General features: G+C 35.3%; 2 protein-coding genes and 2 long non-coding RNA genes across 4 annotated transcripts; all 4 read left to right on the forward strand.

Moving 5' to 3' along the window:
- Positions 1-3,171: 3,171 nt before the first annotated feature.
- LOC107853135 lies at positions 3,172-3,941 on the forward strand. The gene is made up of 3 exons (XM_016698139.2): positions 3,172-3,336; positions 3,456-3,491; positions 3,716-3,941. The coding sequence occupies exons 1-3, from the start codon at positions 3,235-3,237 to the stop codon at positions 3,884-3,886; spliced, it is 309 nt and encodes a 102-aa protein (XP_016553625.1). The 5' UTR covers positions 3,172-3,234; the 3' UTR covers positions 3,887-3,941.
- A 1,084-nt stretch (positions 3,942-5,025) lies between these two features.
- Positions 5,026-5,897, forward strand: LOC107853136. The gene is made up of 3 exons (XR_007056791.1): positions 5,026-5,258; positions 5,387-5,621; positions 5,732-5,897. It is a non-coding gene; the product is annotated as an uncharacterized LOC107853136 (long non-coding RNA).
- A 6,056-nt stretch (positions 5,898-11,953) lies between these two features.
- LOC107853134 lies at positions 11,954-18,536 on the forward strand. The gene is made up of 4 exons (XR_001669675.2): positions 11,954-12,664; positions 13,326-13,427; positions 13,497-13,585; positions 18,448-18,536. It is a non-coding gene; the product is annotated as an uncharacterized LOC107853134 (long non-coding RNA).
- A 533-nt stretch (positions 18,537-19,069) lies between these two features.
- On the forward strand, positions 19,070-22,890 carry LOC107853122 (outer mitochondrial transmembrane helix translocase-like). Its single transcript, XM_047414561.1, has 6 exons — positions 19,070-19,144; positions 19,254-19,337; positions 19,415-19,629; positions 19,718-19,856; positions 19,957-20,020; positions 22,832-22,890. Exons 1-5 carry the CDS (start codon positions 19,070-19,072, stop codon positions 19,993-19,995), a joined length of 552 nt encoding a protein of 183 aa, XP_047270517.1. The 3' UTR covers positions 19,996-20,020; positions 22,832-22,890.
- The last annotated feature ends 3,915 nt before the right edge of the window (positions 22,891-26,805 follow it).

Below are 26,805 nucleotides of genomic sequence, written 5' to 3' on the forward strand. Positions count from 1 at the left end.
TATCTTTTTTTTTGGAAACTGAAAGCATGTAGTTACAAATGGGACAACTAGTTAGTATAGTCTTTCATGGGCTACTAAAATAGCCATTTGGAATAGGCCAAGTTGTTACAAATTATTAGGAAAGATGTTTAATAATCTCTGATACATACATTTGATTAATTAAGAACTGATCATTTCAACATGCATAGACACTTATGAATAGGGGCCTATTAATTACATTCCAACTTTCAGCACTTTGTGAACTATCTATTATAGGTATCCCGTGAAATTTCTTGAGGTGCACAAAAGTTGGTCCAGACATCACGATCTTAAAAAAAAGAATATTATATATTAACCTTGCTAAGTTGTTTGTCTTCTATGAAATGTTATTTATAAGAGTTTTATGCATATAGAAAATGCATTAGATGAACATGATCAAACTAAAGTGATTTTGGCTTGATTTGAAGCAAAAGAAGGAAGAAGGATTGCTGGACTCATCTAAGGACCTCGGACCTCATGAAGTGAGATAGACGGAAGAGTCAGAAAACAAGAGCAACTTTAGAGCTGACCAGGCTTGTCTGGAATCCCCACAAAGCATGAGCTTAGACGAGTCAGAAAAAATTGATTCTGTGAATTTTGAATTCCCACACCTCTTAGGTCATAAAAACACGCTAGAAAACATGTTGAGGAGGTGGGAAACAAAAAACGCCAAAGGTTCTTTGGGAGGCAAGAACATGGAGAGAGGTGGAAGCGAAGAGGTATTCGACTTAGTGTTTCACTTTCTCCTTTCTTTTACTTGTTGTTATGGAATTCTATACTATACATGTACTTAAACAATATTATGAGTCGCTTGGTTCCTTATCTAGAGTTTGACGGGCATTTTGTAAGATGTCAATTCTTCTTATGTTTTTATATAATTGAGTCATTTTGTTTATTTCTATTTGTTCAACTACACAATGATACTAGCTAGTTAATTGACTGGCCGCCGGCTAACAATGCTATCATATTTTGTTGTTCTCGAGAGCGACTTTGTGATTAGGTGTTAGTTGAACAATGTCACTTCGAAGCATTGAACTATTAGAAATGGTTTATCTATGCGATCCGTTAAAAGTTTGACTCGTTTGTCATTATCGTTACAAAATATGCTCATTTATGCCATTATTTTTTAACGGTGGTATTGTAAAACAACCTTTGCTATGTGGTTCACATCACCAATTGGACCTAGTAAAAGTATTACTCATTTTAAAAAAGACTCATTTTAAATAACATAACCATATTCCATATTATTCTATCCTAATCAATCAAATTCAATAACTGTTTTTTTTTTTTTTAAAAAGAAAGTTTGAAAATGCAACGAAATAGTTTATAAAAAAACTGCAAATACTGCTTTGTTGTGGGTGGGTGGGTGGGTGGGTGGGGTGGGGGTTCATTTCGATGAAACTGAAAACTGCAAGTATTGTGATTGTTTTGCATATTGTTCATATCATTGATGAATTATTGTTCAATATATCAGAAGTGTATATTGTGTAATTGAAGGGATATGCATGGCCTAATGGCTTCTATGGAGACTGCATGTTGGAGTTTAGTCAACACGAGTTTGTTTCTATGAACAACTTGGATTATGCCAAGGTTACATTGTTCAAGGGTTAGAACTTAGTTTTTAGGGATGATTTACTTTCACTTGTTATGTTTACTTATTTATCTTGCCTTCTTTTTTGTTTTGAATGGCAGAATCTTCAACCCATTAATCGCTTTGTTGTGAAAAAAAAAAAAAGACTAATTCTTCAATGATAATGAATAATATGCAAAACAGTAGAAATACTTGCAGATTTCAATTTCATACCTCCAGTATCTGCAGTTTTTTTTTAATAAACAATTTTCATTGGAATTTCTAATTTTTTTAAAAAAAATTTTTTGATTATTGGATTTGATTAATATCGGATAGAGTAAAATCAAATTTTTATGCTATTTAAATTTTTAAATGAGTAGTATTTTTAGTGTGTCTAGTTTGGTGATGTGGACCTCTAATAAGAGTCCATATAGCAAAGGTGGTTTTACAAAACCACCGTTACAAAATAATGACATAAATGGGCATATTTTGTAACGGCAATGGCATAAACGAGACCAAACTTTCAACGGATGACATAAATGAGTCATTTCTAATAGTTCAATGACATATTTGAGCTTTTTTCCTTAATAGTTTAATGATTGGGATTTAAAAGTTTAATGACCAAACTTTGATGCAATCTAAGTGAATAGATTAATTGGTTCTGCTAGTGTTAGTTCGAGTGAATAACACTAGAAAATTACTAAACTTAGTGGTCCAGAGATATCTGTGGTAAAAAAAGATTCATGATCGGTAAAGATTAATTTGGCTAGATTATATAACATAGTGAGAATGAATCAGGAAAATAAAGAAATCATAACTTTAGGCTTCTTAATCATGATATCAACCCATTTTCTAGTTAGTTTGATTTATTGGTTATATAGTTTAAAACAAAAATCTTAATCATGAAAATCAAATAATTGTTCCAACTTATTTTCTTTGCGATACTGAACAACGAATCTTAGTTCACTATAGAATTTGACTCCGGTCTTAAAAACCAAATTATATTTACAACAATCACTTAACCTTTTTAGGACAAGCTTGTGGCTTGATTAATAAACAATAAATCCCCCCCCCACCCCCCCACCCCCCTCCAAAAAAAAAGTTATTGTTTGACCATGTTTCGTTGTGAAAATAAAAAAAAATAATTTTTACTTTCAAAGTGAACAATGATATTTAAAAATTAAAGTTGTGCTTGGCAATTAAATAAATTTGAGATATTTTTGAACTTTTGTGGGTAATTTGGAGTGAAAAAAGTGATAGCTTTTTTATTGTTTTTGGAATTTAAAAAATTCTCGAAAAGTAAAAATATAATTTTCCAAATTTTATGACCAATCATTTCTGAAGTTCAATTCCGGAAAAAAGAGAAAAAATTTTCGTTATCAAACGGGTCCTTTAATGATATTTATGTTTTTTCTTACAATGATAAATGACTTATGCAGTAGAATACTCCGTATTAATGTAATCTCGTTGAAATATAAAAAGTCAAATATTTTTTTTGTTGGTTAATTACTTTTCTGCCCAACTGTGCTTACCTGTCGATACTCTAATATCTTTCAAAAAACCAACACTACTGAAGTATCAACATCAAAGTTGAACAAAGCAACAAGCCAAAAAATCAAGTAGTTCCTCTCTTTCACTAAACAAAAATGGTATCGCCAAAACAACCGACTGGTTCCTTACCGCCCACCGGAAACAAGAGGCCATCATCGTTATCTGATGATGTACTTCCATTTTCGAAGCATCCAGAGGTTCATATAAATTTTCACTTCATTCATTTATTTTATTTTAGTTTTTTGTTAAGCATTTGATGATTATTGATCCTTTTTTTTTTCTCTTCCTTGATTGTATCAAATTCAATTTTATTTAGGTGGATGATGCACCTCCTTCTGTGAAGCGTCTAAAGGTGCACTCAAATTTCTACTTCATTCATTTTTTTTTGTTTTTTGTTAAGTGTTTGGTTAGTAAATTAATTTTTTTGGTAGATGATATACCTCCTTTTCTAAAACGTCCAAGGATTCACTCAAAATTCTACTTATCTTTTTTTTTTCTTGGGCTTTTTGTTAAGCATTTGATGAGTAAATTGATTCGTTTTTGGTTCTTTTTGATTGGTGTAAATTGATTTTTTAGGGAGATGACAATGTGGATACTTTGGAAAAAATATCAATGCTTCCATCGGATAATTCAAAGGAGTTACACTCATCTGATCAACCAGAACTTGAAGCTGACAACGTAGCTGATGAAAAAGTTAACAACACAGCTGACGAAAAGGTTGAGGCTGCGCCTGACGGAAAAATCTAGGCTGCGGCTGACGGAAAAGTGGACGGTGGAGTTTTCACACCTACCCCAGTAGGCAAGTGTTTTTTTGTTATTTACTTCCTTAGTTCCTCCACTTTAGTCACACCTTACAGAAGGTGCAAGGTATATTAAAAATATAACGTCAAATCCTGTTTAAAAATAATTTATCTATTTATTCCTAATTTATTCTTATTAGTTTAAAAATAATTTATCTTTTCTATTCCTAATTTACCCTTGTTATTATTTATAATCTTTTTACAATTTATTTATTAGATTTATTATATTAAAAAAAGTGATATAATAAAATTGTCTTTGATGTCAAGTCAATAATCGACAAACAAAAAGTGGATGTAGAAAACACTTTATTTATCTTTTCTATTTTCTTAGGAGAGTCTTTGATGTCATTCAGGTTTTGTATCGGACAAGCCTTGGTGCAGACTCATATCAGAGTATCCCGAGGTCTTCTTTTAGTAGTAGCATTTGTTTTTCGTTAACTATTTTTCTGTTGAATATTGATTTATAGATTTGATATCTAATAGAATGTATATACTGCAGAACCCAACAGTAGAGGTTAATAAGACTTTTTTGGCGGTTGGTGCGAACAAAGACACACCTGCTGCTGCGATGACGTGCTTTATAAGGCTTGTAAATGTAGTGCTCTAAATTTGGACCGCCTTGACTTTCCTGTTTGTTCAGCAGTTTAAGTCTGTTTGCCATAATTCAAAACACGCTGTCTACAAGTGAAATTTTTTGTATGAAGATGCTTTTCGAAACAAATTAAAAGAAATAATTTTTTCTTGTCAATGCTGATGAACAGATCTTTTCTCGATAAGAATTATCTGTAGTATCTTCAAAAATTCTCTTTGGGCGCTGTCTTATTCCTTGGAATCTCTTAAAGCAGTTGGAGCAAACTATCTTTAGGCACTTAATTTTCTTCCTGAGAGATTACCATATATAGAAATTTGAATACGAACATGTCGGGCGAAGTCAGGATTTCGACGAAGAGGGTTCAAAATTTGAAGAAAAACTAATCGAAGAAGTCGACATCTATTATATATACATAAAATATAATTTTAATAATGCATAAATAATATAATTTTTTACCGCCCGTTGCAAAGACTGGCCGGTCGCATATCGAAGGACTGCATTAGTTGACATTTGTTTGACTATTTTCTAAGGTTGTGAACTTCATAATGTATATAGATTACTCATTGTTTGTGGACATGATCAGCATCAAGGCAAGTGGGTGGCTTTGCTTGATAGAAAAGGAAGCAGCCATGTGCAAGCCAATGGAAAGACCATCAGCAAATATTCTTTTTGCTTTCTCAATTCAGGCGATGAAGTTGTCTTAAGTCAAGCAGAAAATAATTCTTACGTATCCTCTACATGTTGCTGTAGGAGCTATTGTGATTCCATTTGTAATTGCTCAATCCTTATGGTTTTTGTGATTCTTTACTATTTCTCATCTATATGATTGAATATCCTTGACATTGTTCTATATAGATTGTTCAGTTACTATTGGTGTCGCCTTCAGATGTTGGGACCAGTGCCGGAAAAGGAAAACTGTTGAATATCGAAAACCAGGTAGAAGATGTTTTGGTATTGCTCGTGCTTTTGATTTGTCGGTATTTTCAAACCCATGTCGAGATCTATTTTCTTTGAAACCGACATCTCAGGTTAGTGGTAATAAACACCCAAGAAATGAGCTGCATGCCTCCTTCCCTCTTGATGCGTACAGGTAGGCAATGCTAAGTCATTTGCTGAACCATTTCTCTTGGCCTTGTTGCTATGAGCTCGCAGACTGATCCATACATAAAAACTTATTTATTAACAAATGTTGGAGGAAAGATGGTGGATTACAGAATCAATGCCTGCTTCAACTTCAGAGATGTCTTCAAAATCTGCTGCAGTTATGGGAAAACTTTATGCTGCAATCATTGACGGACAAAATATAGAAGTATCATTCGATGACTTTCCATATTACTTAAGGTAGTCAACTAGGCAACTAGATCACATAGCATAATCCAATTACCATTGTATATCTGGAGTTCTATTTTGTTTCCTTTAATTTTTTTGTCATTTTTTCGCTTTTTTCTTTGGTCTTTTGGGCATTTCCTGATACTTCTTATATTTTCATATATTCTAGTTAAGAAATAAAAATATTTTCTTTTCATTATAAAAATATTTTCACTATATGTTAGACGGGTCTTAATTTTTGTTCATGTTAACTTATTAGTGAATTAATTAAGTTTGCAAAAAGAAAAAGAAGTTGGTATGTAATATTTGTATTAGACAAAAAAATTTGAGACCTTTGAGCTAATGCAGATCAATTTAAATAGTGACTTCATAAAAAGGAAAAGAATATAGTAATTTTCTTGGTCCCAACTCCCAACTATTACCTAAAATTCAAGGCAAACTTTAATAAAATAGTAAGATATATATAAGAACATTCACAAATTCTATATAGTGTTATGAAAACGTTCACCGGTGCTTTAGTCTAAGAATTTGTTGAAGTGCTAGGAAATATAAATTATCATTAAATAGTGAAAGTACTTGGTTTATTGAATTTACTATTCTTTTTCTTTCCAAAATTGAAAATGGGGTCTATAGTAAGTGTTATCCCTTAGACAAAGCATGACCATGATGTAAGCAAAGGATAAAGTAGTCAAATAGGTTCGAATTTTTCGAGTGAGTTACAATAAAATTTCAAGTGGTCCACAACTGTGGCATGAAGAAAAAGTAGTCTCCCAGATCCATTTCTATATAAGAAAAATAATCACTTGTGAATGTGGAAAGGTCTCTAATCCTGTTCCAACTGACTACTTCTATGTTATTATCTAAGACAATCTTGTTTCTGTATGATATGTGTAATTTTGGTTTTAGGGTATTACTTTCTTTCTATACTTAGGTCACATATTTGAACCTCGTGCCATGCAAACTAAGCCTTGTATTGGTATTTACATAGAGAAGGGTAGAGGCACGGTCCCATTATTCTCAAATTTTGAAGCTACCGTTGGTTAAGGGTTGGCCTTAGATGAATTTCTCGGTCATAAAAAAATTAATTAATCAATGAATTAAAAGTGTGTTCATTTTAACAATTTAAATTTTTAGATGAGATAGATTACACATTTCAACTTAGTATCGGAGCATACTCGTTCTCGTTCTTGATTTAAACAATGCAAGGCCCCCTTGTTATATTGTCGATGTACTAGATATCTAATTTTAGACGTGCAATAGGGTATTGAATGGATCACATTGGTTCATAGGACATTACTCTTTTATTAGATGTTGCCGTTTACCCAGGGTTAGCCATGCCTCATCTTATTTTGATGGTAATTGAAGAATAATGCAGTAACTCACACTAAGAGTAAATCAGTGTAAGCAGAGAGAGAGATGGAGGAAGAGATAAGAGAAGATCAACTATCTTAGAATCAGGGAAGAAAAGAGAAGAAGAAGAGTAAATCATTGTGTTGTATAGATGTATTCAAAATTCTGTTCTTGCTAGTAGTACATAGTCGACTATATATAGAGTAGATGATGGCTTAATAGTGCGGTGCCAACTAACTAACTGACTTCAACAATGTAACTAACTTATTGACACTTCAACTTACTTTTCCTTCTTTTTCTTTCTTTACTCTCATTACTCAACACTCCTTCTCAAACTTGGCACTGCAAAGAGATTGACAAGGTCAAGTTTGGACATTAAGTATTTATGTTGAACCTTGGTTAAGCCTTTAGTGAAAGCATTTGCGGGTTGGGCATGAGTGAATATATATTCAGTCTTGATCAGCCCTTTTTGGATCTTTTTCCTTACAAAGTAGCAGTCTCTTTCTATATGTTTAGTCTTCTCATGGTAGCTACAGGATTTGTATCTATTTGCAAAGCTACTTTGCTGTCACTGAAGATGGTCAGAGGTAGTTGTAGTTGAACACCTACATCCTTGATCAAACCAACTAGCTATGTAAGTTCTGCAACTATTGAAGCAAGGATTCTATACTCTAATTTAGCTAAACTCCTAGAAACAGTTCATTGTTTCTTTGACTTCCAAGAAATTAGAGATTCACCTAGTTTAATAGTAAAGCCTGTAATAGACTTCCTAGAGAAAGCACATGCAGCCCAATCTGTATCACAATGAGCTATAAAAACATCTTCTTTTGAGCTAAACATGAGAAGACCTTATTCTGATTTTCCTTTTATATATTTGATGATTCTAAGTGTTGCATTCATGTGAGACTATTTTAGACACTGCAAGAACTTACTCAAGGTCTGCACACTATATGCTATGTTTGGTCTTGTTATGTGAGGTATAACAACTTACCTATTATCCTTTGGTACATCCTTGATCAGCTAATACTTCATCTTTTGACCTTGCATCATCTGAAGTATGTTGATCATATTCTGTAGTTGTTAATTTCTCTATAGTATCAAGTGGAGTAGGTGCTGGTTTACCAGCACTGAGACCTGTTTCTGAGATTAATTCCATTACATACTTCCTCTGATGCATCATAATTCATTGTTTAGACCTTGCAAATTCAGTGCCTAGGAAGTACTTTAGTTCTTTAAGATCCTTTATCTTAAAAGCTTTGTGAAGAGCCTCTTTGGTTTCACTTATTTGATCAAGTTTGCTACCAGTCACTAGTATGTCATCTACATAAACTAGTACAACAACTATTCCTTCACATGTCTCTATGATGTAAAGAGAATGATCATACTGACTCTGTCTGAAGTTATATCTAGTCAAGGCTTGATGTAGTTTTGCATTCCATTGTCTTGGTGCTTGCTTCAATCCATACATGGATTTTGAAAGTCTGTACACTTGTCTCTCCCCCTAACTTTTAAAACCTTGTGAAAGTCTCATATAGTCTCATCTTCCAAATCACATTGTAAAAAGGCATTATATACATTTATTTGATGGATACGCCAATTCCTAGTTGCTGCAATAGTCAAGATAGTCCTTAGAGTAACCATTTTTACCATTGGCCTAAAGGTTTCTTGATAGTCTATCCCTTCCTTTTGACTGAACCATTTTGATACCAACCTTGCCTTGAATCGTTCTATTTCTCCTGAAGCTTTTCACTTGATTTTGTCAATCCATTTGCACCCTATAGGATACTTGCCTTTCGGAAGAGTGACCACCTGCCAAGTATTGTTGTTTTAAGAGCAGCTATCTCAATTTGCATAGCATATACCCACCTAGCATCTTTGACAGCCTCTGCATAAGTGGTTGGTTCAATAAGGTTTGAGAAGTTAGATAACTAGCATTGATACTTGTCAGAAAGATTAAAGAAACATAGTTTGAGAGAGGATATAAGATGTTGTCATTTATATTTAATGACACAAAGTCTTTCATCCATCTAGGTGGATGTGTACCCCTGGTGGAATTTCTTTGATAAGGGTGTGTAGTAGCTTGTTTAGGCAATTCAGCAGCATTTTGTCTAGTTATTCTTCTTGTGTAGTATCTTGTTATAGCAGGAATTTATGCAACAAGAACTGTAGTTGACCGGACTTGAGTAGTATAGTTGTATTTTATAGTTGTTCAGTATGAAATTGTAATTATGAGTCATTCTCAATAGTTGGTTGTGATTGTGAGTTGTTACCAGCAGGTGCTTGTGACTGTGAACCGGGCTTAACTCCTATCATATCAATAGCTAACTCATCACTACTTCCTGTTGTCAAGTCACATATAGAAAATAACGATTATAAAGCTTAAGTCATAGTATCCTTGAATGGAAATATATCTTTCAAGAAAATGACATCCTTGTTAACAAAGAATATGTTGTCAGTAAGTAGAGTTCCTTTCATAGAGTAGAGTCATCTTCAATAGAGTAGAGTTCCTTTCAGAGCAACTCACTTAGTCAAGCAGTTACTTTCAGAGTAACCAAGAAATTACCAGAATTCAGAAATTCTTGAATGTGTAGATGGACACCAAAAATTCATAACAAAAATTGTTGGACCGACAAGGGCACCAATTCAATTTAGTAAGCTCTAATACCACGAAGAATAATGCAGTAACTCACACTAAGAACTATGGCATTTACCCTTTCCCAATGATTTCCCAATTCTGGAAATCTTTCTTTTAGGCATGAACCATCCACCAACCCTAGCTTGTTTCTACCCAACAATGCAATTCTCATAGATCTATACCATAGTGCATAATTCTCAACCACAATTAATTGAAATGAAATTATCTGAGAGCCACTTACATATGAGGGTTGAAGGAACAGTGGGTGATTGTAATTCATGGTAGAGGCTTGATCACTACTGGAACATGAGGCATTTGTGACTCTAGGAGGCGCCATTGTTATCATCTAGAATTTTCAAGAAACCTTCAGCGAAGAGAAGAGAAGGAAAGAATTAGTAGCAGCGTCACAGAAATTAGTTGAGCAGAATTGACTAGCTTCGCCTAGTAGGCTCTGATACCATGTTGTAATCTGTAGATTATGTACTCCCTATAGGGATTATTGATGAAGAAAGTATAGTAGGAAATAGTGAAGAAGAAGAGAATTAAGAGAAATCATGTAGAATGTATTGATTATCTTGATTGAACTGTACACTTGGCAGGTATTTACACACTAGTTTAATGAGTAACTACTTCTAACTGCCTTAACTAATCTTAATCAACCCCTTAACTAACTGCTAATACAGTGACTGTATAATTGAGACATTTACTAAACTACCCTTGCTTGTTACTTACTCTCAACAGATGCTTTGCGAAATTTGTATAAAAAGCTCCTTGATTTGATATGGCAGATACTGACGAACTAGTTTTTGTCCAACGCAGGATGTTGAGACAGACAATGAGTTTGAGAAGGCACTTCTGGCTGATGTCATTCCCCCAGTGATATTGGGGTGACATTTGATGATATCGGTGCACTTGAAAGTGTCAAGGATACATTAAAAGAGCTGATCATGCTTCCATTACAAAGACCTGAACTTTTCTCCAAGAGTCAACTAACCAAGGTTTACATTTGCAATTTCTCCATATTTTGCTCGTCTAAGTAGATTAGCTTGTATAAAAGTTTGGAAGTATTTGACCTTTTCATTCAAGGATCAATTACTCCAGCTTTGTTTTTATCCATTTGTTTTTCCCAATAAAATAAGAGTATTAGTATTACCTAATAATGTTGGTTTAAGTTTGACCACATTACTTCCACAGTTAAACTTGAAGATGAAGATAGTTACTTATATTTCTTACTCTTGGGTTTGTCTCATATGAGCAGTTTGACAGGAAGTTTGTGCTTGATGAAAAATGTTACTCCAACTGTTGTTTCTTCTTTTGGGACTTGAATTTTCAAGCATTATCTAGAGATTTGTGTTTATTTAAGCAAATATTGCTCTTCAATTTTATTCGCAGCCCTACAAAGGAATACTTTTGTTGGTCCTCCTGGAACTGGGAAAACCATGCTGGCAAAAGCCGTTGCCACTGAAGCGGGAGCAAATTTTATTAATATTTCAATGTCAAGTATCAGTTCAAAGGTTTGTTTTGTTGGAGCTTATTTGTGGTCTATTGAGTATAGGTGATGTTGTTCATAGTAGTTTCTTAGCATTAGAACAACCTTAATCTTTTTCTTTTCCAATGCCGCAGTGGTCTAGCGAGGGTGAGAAATGCATAAAAGCTGTCTTCTCGCTGGCTAGTAAAATTGCTCCCAGCATTATTTTTGTAGATGAAGTATGCTTCCTTAGACGTTAGCATGTTTCTTTCATCCTTCATGCTTTAAAATTTGATCCTTTTTCTGATCCCTTTTGTCTCCTGTTTGTTTATGCGGCTTTCTCAAGGTTGATAGTATGCTGGGAAGAAGAGAAAATCATGAAGAACATCAGGCAATGTGCAGATTGAAAAATGAATTCATGCTGAATTGGGATGGGTTACGCACAAAGGATACTGAACGAGTTCTGGTACTTGCAGCAACGAACAGGCCATTTGACCTTGATGAAGCTGTTATAAGGCGACTTCCACGCAGGTAAAAGAGGAATGACTAATTTGCAGATATAATTGAAGAAATTCTTTTAACACTTGCTTAATGCCCTTTTCGTGTCTTTTCTGTACAGGTTGATGGTCAATTTACCAGATGCTCCAAACAGAGCAAAAATTCTAAAAGTGATACTCGCAAAAGAAAACTTGGCTCAGGATGTTGATCTGGAAAATATCAACATTAGTTTATAGCAAAAAGTTCAAAATATCAACTTCGCATCACAAAAGAGACATTAGTTTAGCTATATATCAATGCATGCATGCACATGCAACATACACAGACACACAGGCACAAACACACAGATCATTTTCACACACACACACACATATGAACACTACATAGTGTGGCATACACCCACACTCTCAACGACAACGATAACAATGACATACCCAATGTAATCCCACAAGTAGAGTATGGGGACCTTACCCCTACAAGGTAGAAAGACTGATAGATCCTCGGTGCAAATAAAAGCATTACAAAGCAAAACAATTTGAAAGAATGACCAACGTTCTTAAAAGCGAGAAGCACAAAAAAGCTCTAAGGTATGTAGAGGTTGATACAATCCCACATTAGTTGGGTATTGGAGTGGTGGTTTGTTTATATGGACTTGGGTAAATACTCCCCTAATGAGCTATCTATCCCTTGGGGTCAAGTTATGCCCAATGCCATATTTTTACACATATATCCTTTCAATTGCTTGACAAAATAAAGCCTAAACATGCTTTTTCTATTTTGCTCTTTGCAGTCACAGCCTAAAGGATCTCTCTTCACCAAATTGGGCAGCATTTTATATGAGCTCGCCTTCCCGGTATAAGCTCTTCAGTTTTTTTTAAGAACTTTCAGTTAGTGCTGAAAATATCTTGTAAATGAGGATGTCGAATTATAAATAACGGGAAAAGAACCCAGCTTTACCTGTAGGCCGCTTGTGTTCTTTTTCATCTATTTTTTTGGGTCCTGTTGAGCATTTTGGGGGGATTAATTTTGGAAGAACGATATGTCTTTGATATTAAAATAAGGCATTTGGATACAAATTACTACTTGTTTGTTTGGAAACTAGGCTTATTTTGTAAAACAATCTAAAAGGAATTTCAGACATTAAACCATCAAAGTGATCTTATTTTCTAAAAGCAGCTACTTCTTTGAGAAATGTCTCAACCAATATTTTATAAAACCAAACCACAAAAATATTCTAATTCTAACTAAGTTCCTCTTGCTTATGGCCGTGAATTAGGCCTTTATTGTCCTCATTTTTTTTTAAAAATAATTTTTCTAATTCTTCGTTGTCTTTCGGTTCCTTTCCTCTTCATTTTACATTGTTTAAAAGAAATTTATCTTTTCCAAAAAGTGTCATTTACATTCGAAGAACCTGGATATGAATTTGCCCTTGTGTTGTATTACCGTTGAATAAACACAGCCATATGACAACTTAATTGTCTTTTTAAAATAGTACTGAATTTTGACGTGTTCAGGATAGTTTTGGGAAGATGCAAGACAAGGGGAAATAGGTTGCAAGCCCAAATAAATTTCTGACGAAACTTTTCCCAAATAAAATGGTTATCTACATGCCGCAGGTTTGTTTTTTAAATTCTATAGAATTTTAAATTCTTTAGCAAATCACTAAGTGGCTTTGAGTATTGCAGGATGAAGAACTTCTGTCTACTTGGAAACAACAACTGGATCAAGATGCTAAACCCTAACAGTGAAAGAAAATTTTAATAGCTTGAAAACAGTAAGGCTTTCTGACCTTTAAAGTTATGAATGACCAATTTGGTTAGTAAGTCAGCTGGTTGATCCCTTATTGAAACATATCTAGTTGTCACCATTCCTTGATTGATCTTCTCCCGAATGTAATGGAAATCTATTTCAATGTGTTTGGTACTTTCATGGTAAACTAGATTGGCATCCATTTGCATTGCTGCTTTACTGTCTGTGAATATTTGAACAGGTTGCTTTACCTCAATTCCAAGCTCTTTCATCAATCCCAAGATCCAAACTAATTTAGTTACTATTGTAGCCATGCTCCTGTGTTCAAATTCTGCAGAGCTTCTAGATTTGGTGTTTTGTTTCTTGGATTTCCATGACACCAGTGAGTCACCTAGTTTCACATAGTAGCCTGAAACTGACTTTCTAGTATGAGGACATGCTGCCCAGTTAGCATCACAGTATGCTATGATATCAGTGTTACTCTTACCGGATAAAAGTACACCTTGACCTGGATGATTCTTGATGTACCTCACAACTCTCATAGCAGTTTCCATGTGAGACTGTTTTGGCTGTTGTAAGTACTGACTTAGAGTTTGTACTGCAAATGCTATATCAGGTTTTGTCGTGGTAAGATATAGAAGTTTACCTATTAACATTTGATACTTTCCTTGGTCAACTAAGGAATCATTTACTACAGATGATTCAGTGCTTTTGATATAGTCATCAAACTCTTTGGTTGTCAGCTTTGTGTTTGTATCTACAGGTGTTGCTGCAGGTTTTGCACCACTTAGTCCCGTTTCTGCAATGAGTTCCAAGGAATATTTCCTTTGGTGCATTAAGATTCCATGCTTAGATCTAGCAAATTCAATTCCTAGGCTGTCTTTTGACTCTCCTAGATCCTTCATCTTGAACACCTTCTTTAAATTTGCTTTAGTCTCTTCTATGACATTGATACTGTCTCCCGTTATGAGCATATCATCAACATATATGAGAACTATGACAACCCCAACTTTTTATTTCTTGATGAATAAAGAGTGATCCAACTCACTTTGTTTGAACTGAAGATTGATCAAAGCTTCCGACAGTTTAGCATTCCATTGTCTTGGAGCTTGTTTGAAACCATAGAGGGATTTTCTAAGTCTGCACACTATCTTCTCCCCTTGACTTTGAAATCCCTGAGGTATTTTCATATAAATCTCATCAAATAAATCTCCCTAAAGGAAGGCATTAAATACATCCATCTGATATATATGCCACTGATTTTGAGCAGCAATGGGTAAGATTGTCCTGATAGTTTTCATCTTAACTATGGGGAAAAAAGTCTCTTGATAGTCAATCCCTTCCTTTTGACTATACCCCTTAGCTACAAGTCTAGCCTTTAGTCTTTAAATTTCACCCGTTGACTTGTATTTAATCTTATAAATCCACTTACATCCTATAGGCTTTTTCCCTTCAGGTAGTTTAACAATTTCCCAGGTCTGATTACCTTCAAGTGCAGAAATTTCTGACTGCATGGGTTCCATCCATCTTGGATCAACAACAGCCTCATTGAAGGTTTTTGGTTCAGTCATATTAGACATATTAGCTAAATATGTCTGATAGAAAGCAGATATCTGATCATATGCTATGTAGTTGGCTATAAGATAGGGCCCATCTTGAACACATAGTGACACAAAATCTTTCATCCACAGGGGTGGCCTCCTTTCCCTTTATAATCTTCTGTGCTCCTGAATATTATCCATATGGTCAGTGTGAGGTATTGAATAACCATTTCTTTGGTGATCAACTTCTGGGGGATGTGGTGGAGGAATTGTAGATGATAGAGGTGGATTTAATCCTTCACCGGCTTCCAATTCCTCATAGCTTAATTCAACTTATTGAAATATGCTTGGATCAGCATCTTGTTTCACTATTATGAATGGAAACACATCTTCCTTAAAAGTAACATCTCTATTGATAAAGAAAGAGTTAGTTTTAAATCATAAAGAATGTATACCTTTTGTACTTCTGAGTATCCCATAAGTACAGCAGGCCTTGGTCTAGACTTAAGCTTATCTAGTTCTTGAACTATTTTAGCATAGCAAAGACGTCCTATAACCCTGAGATGACTTATAGAAGGTTTTCTATCATATAATCTTTCAGAAGGAGTTTTATTGTTGATAACAGAACTAGGTAATCTGTTTATAATATAGGTTGTAGCTTGTAAACTACAGCCCCAAAACTGTATAGGAATATATGCTTGAAAACTTGTAGCTCTAGTTAGTTCAAGAATGTGTTTGTGTTTCCTCTCAGCAACACCATTTTGCTGAGGGGTGTAAACACAAATTCTCTGGTGTATGATTCCCAAAGAAGAGAATAAGTTGGTGCAAACAGAATTTACAAATTTAGTCCCATTATCAGTCCTGATTGCTTTCACCGTTTTGTTAAACTGAGTGTGAATATACACAAGAAATTTTTTAAGGACTTCACATACATTAGATTTGAATTTAAGCTGAAAAGTCCATGTCATTCTTGAAAAATCATCAACAATGGTTAAGAAAATCTATTTCCATCAAATGTAGGTTCTTTGTAAGGTCCCCACAAATCCATGTGGATGAGATCAAATACAGACATGCTTTTAATACTACTTGCAGGAAATGGGAGTCTAATTTGTTTAGCACAGGGAAAAATTTGGCATTTATTCAGTATGTTGGCAACATCATTGGTCTTTACAACTAGAATTTTCTTCAAAACAGTAGATAAGACATGGCCAAGCCTTTTATGCCAAGTATCTATATCTAAATCAGTAGTAACATAACCATAAAACTTAGCAGCTAAATCATTACATGAAGTATGTAAGTCCTTGTCATCTATAAAAGAGTTGTTTGTTAGGAAGTAAAGGCCATCTTCTTTTCTACCAATCATCTTCACCTTTCCACTGTAGAGCTCCTGAAATATAAAGAAGTTAGGGAAAAAGGAAGCTCAACAGCTAGTAAGTTACAGTTAAACTGAGGTAAATGCAAAACACTAGTGATGGTGTGTCCTTTGGTTAAATTTCTTGCTCCTGTATGTGTTACTAAGGATATATCTCCATTTGGAAGAAACACCTTTCTTGGATGATTAGATTTTGAGATTGACTGAGCGTTAAGCATGCTCAACTCAGACACCATATGGTTAGTGGCTCCTGTGTCCACTATCCACTTTTTGGTGGTGTTACATGTCGTTGATGAAGTGCAAATACCTGCAGTATTAGCTGAACATGAGATGTCTTTTGATTTGTTTGTGTGATTCAGGAACTGGAGGAATTGTTGATACTGATCTTTAGAAATAGTGTAGTTGTCCAGTTGGTGTTTCTGATTCTGAGTCAGTTGAGAGCCTTGCGTGAGTGTACTAGCATGTTCTGTAGCCTGACTACCACTAGACCAATTTTGTCTCTTCAAAATTTCAAATTCAGGCTCCTCAGTTTGAACACTATAGGCTATATTAGATGACTTCTTCCTTTTTGTTTACTTGAATCTTGAGGATACCCAACCAGTTTGTAGCAAAACTCCTTCATATGCCCTTTCATTTTACAGAAATCACACACAAGATTATAACTCCTCTTGGTGTGGTGATTAATACTAGTTCCAGTTCTTGAGTACATGACAACATCATAAGACCCTTGAATTACGGCAGGATTAGAACCTAATATCCCAGAACTAGCACTCATGGTTTTTTGACTCTCATCACTGATGATCATAGAGTAAGCCTGGTTAACTGATGGCATAGGGTTCATTAAAAAGATTTGACTTCTAGCCTGAATATAGGAATCGTTTAGATCCATAAAAAACTGGAACAATTTCAACTTCTGCATGTGTTGCACATATTCTTTTGACTTTCCACAATTACAGGCTGGAGCAGGAACTAGAGACTCAAATTCTTCCCAAAGATCCTTTAGCGTTGAATAATACACAGTCACCAAAGTAGTTCCTTGACTCAAGGTAGCTATTTCTTTATGAATGTTAAAAGTTCTTTCCCCATCAATGTTGTGAAACCTTTCATTCAATTCTTCCCAAATGGATTGAGCATTTGAAGCATACATTATACCTCCTAACAGACCCTTTGACACAGAATTCATAAGACAAGATAGAACTATGGTATTTACCCTTTCCCAATGATTTCCCAATTCTGGAAATCTTTCTTTTAGGCATGAACCATCCACCAACCCTAGCGTTTTTCTACCTAACAATGCAATTCTCATAGATCTATACCATATTGCATAATTCTCAACCCCAGTTAATTGAAATGAAATTATCTGAGAGCCACTTACATCTGAGGGTTGAAGGAACAATGGGTGATTGTAATCCATGGTAGAGGCTTGATCACTACTAGAACATGAGGCATTTGTGACTCTAGGATGCACAATTGTTATCTGCTAGAATTTTCAAGAAAGCTTTAGCGAAGAGAAGAGATAGAAAGAATCAGTAGCAGCGTCACAGAAATTAGTTGAGTAGAATCGACTAGCTTCGCCTAGTAGGCTCTGATACCATGTTGTAATATGTGTAATTTGCAGATTATGTACTCCCTAGAGGGATAAATGATGAAGAAAGTATAGTAGGAAATAGTGAAGAAGAAGAGAATTAAGAGAAAGCATGTAGAATGTATTGATTATCTTGATTGAACTGTACACATGGCAGGTATTTATACACTAGTTCAATGAGTAACTACTTCTAACTGCCTTAAATAATCTTGATCAACCCCTTAACTAACTGCTAATACAGTGACTGTATAATTGAGACAATTACTAAACTACCCTTGCTTGTTGCTTACTCTCAACAGATGGTTTGCGAAATTTGTATAAAAAGCTCCTTGATTTGATATGGCAGATACTGACTTAGGAACTGATGAACTGGATTTTGTCCAACGTAGGATGTTGAGATAGACAATGAGTTTGAGAAGGCACTTCTAGCTGATGTCATTCCCCCCAGTGATATTGGGGTGACATTTGATGATTTCGGTGGACCTGAAAGTGTGAAGGATACATTAAAAGAGTTGATCATGCTTCCATTACAAAGACCTGAACTTTTCTCCAAGAGTCAACTAACCAAGGTTTACATTTGCAATTTATCCATATTTTGCTTGTCTAAGTAGATTAGCTTGTATAAAAGTTTGGAAGTATTTGACCTTTTGGTTCAAGGATCAATTACTCCAGCTTTGTTTTTATCCATTTGTTTTTCCCACTAAAATAAGAGTATTAGTATTACCTAATAATGTTCGTTTAAGTTTGACCACGTTACTTCCACAGTTAAACTTGAAGATAAAGATAGTTACTTATATTTCTTACTCTTGGGTTTGTTTGATCTGAGCAGTTTGACAGGAAGTTTGTGCTTGATGAAAAATGTTACTCCAACTGTTGTTTATCCTTTTGGGACTTGAATTTTCAAGCATTATCTAGAGATTTGTGATTATTTAAGAAAATATTGATCTTCAATTTTATTCGCAGCCCTGCAAAGGAATACTTTTGTTTGGTCCTCCTGGAACTGGGAAAACCATGCTGGCAAAAGCCGTTGCCACTGAAGCGGGAGCAAATGTTATTAATATTTCAATGTCAAGTATCCATTCAAAGGTTCGTTTTCTTGGAGCTTATTTGTTATCTATTGAGTATAGGTGATGTTGTTCATAGTAGGTTCTTAGCATTTGAAAAACCTTAATCTTTTTCTTTTCCAATGCCGCAGTGGTCTGGTGAGGGTGAGAAATGCATAAAAGCTATCTTCTCGCTGGCTAGTAAAATTGCTCCCAGCATTATTTTTGTAGATGAAGTATGCTTCTTTACACGTTAGCATGTTTCTTTCATCCTTCATGCTTTAAAATTCGATCCTTTTTCTGACCCCTTTAGTCTTCTGTTTGTTTATGCAGCTTTCTCAAGGTTGATAGTATGTTGGGAAGAAGGGAAAATCCAGAAGAACATCAGGCAATGTGCAGATTGAAAAATGAATTCATGCTGAATTGGGATGGGTTACGCACAAAGGATACTGAACGTGTTCTGGTACTTGCAGCAACAAACAGGCCATTTGACCTTGATGAAGCTGTTATAAGGCGACTGCCACACAGGTAAAAGAGGAATGACTAATTTGCAGATATTATTGAAGAAATTCTTTTAACACTTGCTTAATGCCCTTTTCATGTCTTTTCTGTACAGGTGGATGGTCAATTTACCAGATGCTCCAAACAGAGCAAAAATTCTAAAAGTGACACTCACAAAAGAAGACTTGGTTCAGGATGTTGATCTGGAATCATTTGCAAGTATGACTGATGGATATTCCGGAAGTGACCTTATGGTGTCTGCTATTCTTGTTTGCTTGGATAAATGACTAGTTCTTGATTCATCTTTCTGATATTTGAATTTGCTGTGTTTTTCTAATTTAACTCCATTATCAGGTAGAATCTCTGTGCAACCGCTACATATCGACCCATTAGAGATATCCTAGAAAAGGAAAAAAAGGTACTACATTTCTTTTGATGATGTGTGTTCATTGACTGCTTAGCTGAGGTAGAAAATAACTTGTTGTCTGTTCTAATGGATTTTCTTGGTAGTTTGTTATGGATGCCTATTTCACTTTCTTTAGATAATTTTTCATGGGCTTTAGAGGATCCTTTTGAAGTATCTTAATTCAAATGTATGTTGTTTTTGGTCCTGGATTTGGTGGAGAGGAACTTTCTTCTAAAAAACCGGGGAGTTAAACTTTGACAACTTGGGTTTGTGAAAAGAAAAGGTAGTCTGGTGCATGAAGCATCCACATTCTCACAGGGTCCGGAGAAGGTCGCACTCCAATGGGGCGTGGTGTAGGAAGCCTACATTGGTGCAAGCATCAGTGATATTTCACAACTCGGGAGAAACATAAGTTTGAGGGCCAGCTCACTTAATATAAACTACAAATGTATAAAACATATCAAACAATATAGATGTAATGAGTCGAGCCGGGGCCCTAGCCATAACGAGCATCCCAAATCACGAAGGCCTGGGTGCTCTTCTAAATCGGGTACTCATGCACAATATTCATATAGTCTAAGAAAATTTGCGGGAAACAATACATGACGGAGCCATGGTCAATCTTATAAACTTGAACAATTTTAAAAGGAAAATTCTGAATAATCTAAACATGTGACAACCATCTGAGAAATCTCTAACATTACATTAGCCATCATACATCTGAGACAAATTTGGGACAAGGCCCCAGTAGACCAAAAAAAAAGAAATAGAAACAGTGATATCTGAAAATCTGGCCTTCCGAAAGAGAAAAGGCTCACCAATTGCAACTTCTGACACACACGGATCTACTACTTGGGACCGTGGAACTGTTCCTCGGATCCTGGAATATAGGGAGTCAATACAGATGTACTGGTATGCAGAGTAATCCAAAAACAAAATACAAATACAACATAGATGAGAGCTATTATAAAACACGTTAACGCAAAGTCATTTGAAAACACATGGTCATAGTATAGTGATTTTCAACAATAATGTAGCACTATGGAGCTAGATGGTACACTCTACAATTTTACATTTTCACCGACTGCGAAATCTTTGTTGCCACTAAGGTTGGAGTACTAGTGAGGGAAGGACACACAAGATCACAAAGTAGGGCGCCACAACCCCAATCAAGTCAATATGTCGTTGTTGGGCTCAATATCACAAAGCAGGGCTCCTAATCATAGGTCCCGAGTTGGGATGACATAGTACTAGGTACGCAAGATCACATAGCAAGTTCCAAGTTTCCGTGTCAGCAAATCACGGTTTCCAGCATAGAGTCATCTGACTCATGCTTTCTTTGGGTAACCTGCATCTAACTCACATCAATCAAGCTTTAAGTTTGATATAAGGGAAACATGCATCATTCTCACAATATTCTTTTCCTCTTTTCATTCTAGGCAATTCCTCCGCGGGGTATCGTTATACCCTAACTTGCAAGTCATCAGTACCACATCAATTCTCAAAACTTCTTCTGCAAATCATAGTACGAACACCAACAAGACTCCCATACACCAACACATGCATAGTGATTCCCAACACGTAATAGTTAAGAAACTTCATCATTTATAAAGTAGTACAATAGTGGATATAAAACTCATGCTCTCGGTAGTTTAACAATAGTATCATGTGGAGTACATAAAACATCATCATGGGGATTAAAAGATTTACTACTCATGTTCATAACACCTTTCAAAATTCAAATCACATGTCCACCATTTCAACAATTTAGATATATAAGCAAACAGCCCCATGATCTTTCAATATTATTTTCAAAATCATATCACAATGCATGCTTTTTGTGTTAAAAACAAAACCCCGCTTATAATTGCATACTTACTTAAGGAATTATTAAAATCTTGTTTAAATTCGTATCAAAATCATGCCCATGAGATTAGGACAACCCCACATACCTTAGATTATAAGGTTTTAAAGAAAGAACCTAGATCTTGATCCTTTTCTTGAAATTCTTGATCTTAGGGTTGAGTTCTTGATCTTTGGGGGCAGGATTTAGGGTTTTGATTTGAGAGGAAAATTGAATTATAGAGTTTATTATGATTTTTGGGGAGCAAATCTTTTGTTATGGACGGATTTTGGGTGAGGAAAAGTGACCAAAATACCCCTAGATCCATTAGAAACTTATTTAACGAGTGAAACAATTCCGTAATGCGCTGGCCGACGCGTCACGTCGACATCGCGTTGGCTTACTGCCTTCCCTTGGTGGATAAGTCCGATGAAAAATGTCATAACTTTTTGCTCGGTTATCGGATTATGGCGAAATTGGTATCGTTGGAAAGCTAATTCAATTATCTACAATTTGGTGGATTTGAGCTTAAAAATTTTATGTGTATCGAAAGTTATACACATTAAAAATAGACTTTTGTAGAATCGAATATCAAACTTTGAATGAATGAATGATTCTTAGCTCAACTTTGCTCTAAGCCATTTCTATGAGCATTTTTCAGCTCATAATCATTTCATATACTAGGCGAAAGATCATGAAACATGAATTTAAACATAAAAAATGGAATTTGAGCTTACACACGTAGCAACACGGTTTGATTTCTAGCTCGAAAATGCGGGGTGTCACAATAGAAGGAAGAGGCAATATAGATTCTGTGCTGATTAACTTGGCTATTCTGTTCATCTAATTTTGAGCTATACTTGCAAGAATGACGTACAAGGCAATTTAGGAGGCCCTTGTGTGTATATCTATGTTTGTGTGCATGTGCCTCTTTTATATACTTCCTAAAACAGGCATCTAACGCTTACATTTGATTATAGGAACAGGCTGCAGCTAGTGCTGGTGGTAGACCACCTCCAGCACTAAGCAGCAGTGCAGACTTACGGCCACTAAATATGGATGACTTCAGATATTCTTCTCATCAGCAGGTGAGTTGAAAAAATCTGGCGGCATCTTTAAACTTTCTAAATTTAACTGCATAAGGGTGTTGACGATTGGAGAACTGTGATCGTCTGTTCTTGTAGGTTTGCGCAAGTGTTTCATCTGAATCCACAAATATGACCGAGCTTCTTCAGTGGAATGATCTGTATGGAGAAGGGGGCTCTAGAAAGAAACAGTCCTTCAGTTACATCATGTAAAGGCCATCTCAATTTTTGTACAATGAGTTTATAGGTCTCTTAGAAAATGAGTTTTGACATGTTACAACAGTTACTTTATATGCTTTGACCTTTTGCTGAGTACTTGCTGAGGGTTTTCAGTCCTATCAAAAAATTGACTACGCTTCTAAGATATCCCAGAATATTTTTTTTAGCTTAGATGTCTACCTTAACCAAATATTTTAACTAGAGTAGATGTCTAGGTTTATTATTTGATACCTTATAAACCTGAAAAGTCCATTTTCTTGCAAGTGAATGATGTGTTGGAGTTGCATGCAGAGTATTGAATTTAGGGGTCGTTTGAACAACCTTATGTAATGTTGGGATTAAGTAATGTGGAGATTATTTTTTATCCATCATTTGGTTCAGTTTGGTGTATTAAGGGTAGTTCTAATTTGAGAAATGGTTATTGTCAACAGTAATACGCCTTGTGTATTATCTGATGACAAATTTTGGGAAATTACTGGTGCGCTATTATGCCACTAAGACGATTCACTGTAAATTTTTATTGTTACTAGAAGCGTAAGGAATTTTTTCTTGAGGACACATCACACTTCATCTAATTGATGTTTATAAAGACTTAGAAACATTTCTTTGAAACCATGACTCACTCTTTGTCTTATTTCTGAGCTAGATGGTACACCCTATAATCTGTAATTCCATGGGCTATATAGAATCCATCTTTGACTAGGCGGCCAAGCCCCCAATCCAAGTTTGTCGCAAGGATTGGAGTTTCTATAAGGAGGACACGCAAGATCACACAGTAGGGTGCCAAAATCCTCAATCAAATCAACATATCATGGTAGTGCACAAGATCATAAAGCAGGGCTCCTAACCATAGTCTTAATTTGGGATGACATGAATCAAGGTACACAAGATCACACAGCATGATACCATAATCCCGTGTCGGCAAATCACGGTTTCTAGCATAGAGTCCTTCAATTCGTACTTTCTTCGGATAACCATCTAACTCTCTTTAAGCCCATTTTTAAACCTTTTTTTAAACATGCATCTTTTAGAATTCGTAATCTGAAAATGTGATTTCAAACGTGTGTTCTATTCTATTTTGAATTACTATGGCTTTAACTGAGTTTGCGTCTTCACACCAAGACTTGCAATTCCTACTTCTGAGCCATATTGTACCATGCATGATTCTTTCATTAAAACATAATTCAGACCACCCAAGTATGCAAATAATATAATAGATTTCATGTTCTGAAAATTATGCAAAAATTCTCGTTCTTTCAATAAATATGTGGTGATCATGTAATCTTTGACAAACCATGCAACTCTTCTCATTATATATTTATATTCAACATTGGTCAACATAAACATCCCTCTCTTTTGAAATTAAAACCATAATTCAATCATAGCATTAATCAAGACATTTCATATCATGCATTTCAAGATGCATTCAAAACAATCCACATCATATGAAAACTAAAGAAAAATCCTAACAAGAGAGGGATTCTTTAGGATTCACGCTCTCAATTGTATATCATCCTTAAACACATGGATACATATATAGAGAGTTTCAAATCAATTTGGGGGAAGGCCTGAAGACCAAAACAATACTGATCAAGCCTTCTAAAACATGCTAGTAGTCGTAAATTCAAAACCTCTTTCTTAAAAATCATGATTTCGAGACCGTTAGAATGAATTAAATATGATTTCTACGCCCATGAAATTTTAGAAAAACCCCACGTACCTTAATTTTTGACTCTTGAATGAGCTCGTGCTTTAGGGATGCTATTTGGACAATTGATGGATGCTTCTTGTAGCCCTCGCAATGGGGGTTCCGAATCTCTAAGAATTATTGAAAACCCACGGTGAAATCTTAAGATATTTTAATCTTTGGGTTGAACCCCTAAGAAGTGTTCTTGGTGATTTTGAGGGAGAATGACCTTATGTTGGTATTTGGCGGATTTAATCCCGTGTTATGGATGAATAGGGGGGTGGGGTGGAAAATACCAGTTTTTCCCTTAAAAAGGCGAAAACTGAACTTGGAAATTGGGTGCGTGCAATAGAGCATACGTCTGTCTCAGTCACGAAAATGGCCATAACTTTTTGCTTGGGTATCAAATTTTGGCGAAATTGGTATCGTTGGAACGATAATTCGTAGAGATTTCATTTGATATAAGTAGGCCCTCTAATTCTTTATATACAAAGAGTTATGATCGATTGAAGTTGACCCAAGTTTCGACGCTCACTAAAACTCGAATCATAGGAAAGCTTTCAACTCGTCCTTGAGTTAGGGGACCTCTATGATCTCAATTCATGCTCAAATATGTTCCTACACTGCATAATTGATTAACATGCCAAATTTGCATGGGATTTATGACTTTTGGATCATCTACGCATAGAAATGACGGTTTTTCATTCTAGCCCGAAATGTGGAGTGTTACATCATCTCCCCCTTGGGATCATTCGTCCCCGAATGATGGGTAGGAATGTTGAAGCTTAAAGGTATGGAATAATGCGGACATGATGTGTATTCTAATAAAAGATATAACTAATTTGAAACATTTAAACTTCTATCATGAAACTAAATTCGGAGCCGACTTTCCCTTACTTGTTTTAAGGTATTGATTCATGCTGAGAGTTTAGGATTCCCCCCGAAGTAGTCATGCTCAAATCCCATACATTGGATTTGGAAATGATAACTTATATAAGTGCAAATCATGAGACAACAAGATTTAGATTGTACAAAGGTATTACACTGTCTGAGCTAAAATAGCTGGAAAAATTTGAGATTATGTGTTGGACTCTTATGAACTGAGTCATGTCTAAATAACTGAATCTAAACAGAGGTTTGAGAGATCCCTTACTAGACTCTAAACTGAACTACACTTACTACACTCTGGGTGCTGGAAAACGACAATACACGTATATCATAGAACTTAACCCGAAAGACTAACCTGAAAGTGGAAAACCCACTTCTAATACTACCTTCTGAGACCCACTCCTATCTTTCTATAGCCCCAATAGTCATCACATAATACTTGAACACTTACTAAATTCGAATCTTCATGAATATCCCCATAGTCGGGGTGCACACCCTCTAGTGCTTCAACTCTTATTTCTATTAGTTCAACCTTAAAAAAAACTCAACTTAGATTCTAACACATAACATGGATATTACCAAGTCTTTGATGAACCAATTCTACTTCCGTCTTACCCCACCAATATCGTGACTTGAAGATTAAATCTCTCTACCATGAGAATTCAAGATCATATCAAAAGGCTCAACACTATCAATCAAAACTTCTTAACTTGGCCATTTAGAACACCATGTATCATCTAACTAGTCTTTCTCCATCTAGCAACTTAACGGTACTACAAGCCACACGAAACATGCAATAGCCTTAGAAAATGCCGTAAATCCATATAACTTTTAGCATATTTCTACATCATACATATAATATCATACTTCACTACAGCTCAAATAAACTTAAGTTCTTGCGTACGCTGTTCAAGACTATTAGATCACTTCTCTATAACTAGTATCATTAACCAAGAAATCATCACATCTTCCTTAATCAATAACCTATACTCTTTTTGCACAACAAACACCGTCAACAACTCTTTTCTTACTTCAAGAAAACAACATTCACCTTAACAAATAACTCCTTCTCTAC

The sequence above is a fragment of the Capsicum annuum genome, chromosome 6 (assembly GCF_002878395.1).
Source record: "Capsicum annuum cultivar UCD-10X-F1 chromosome 6, UCD10Xv1.1, whole genome shotgun sequence".
Classification (NCBI taxonomy): Eukaryota; Viridiplantae; Streptophyta; class Magnoliopsida; order Solanales; family Solanaceae; genus Capsicum; species Capsicum annuum.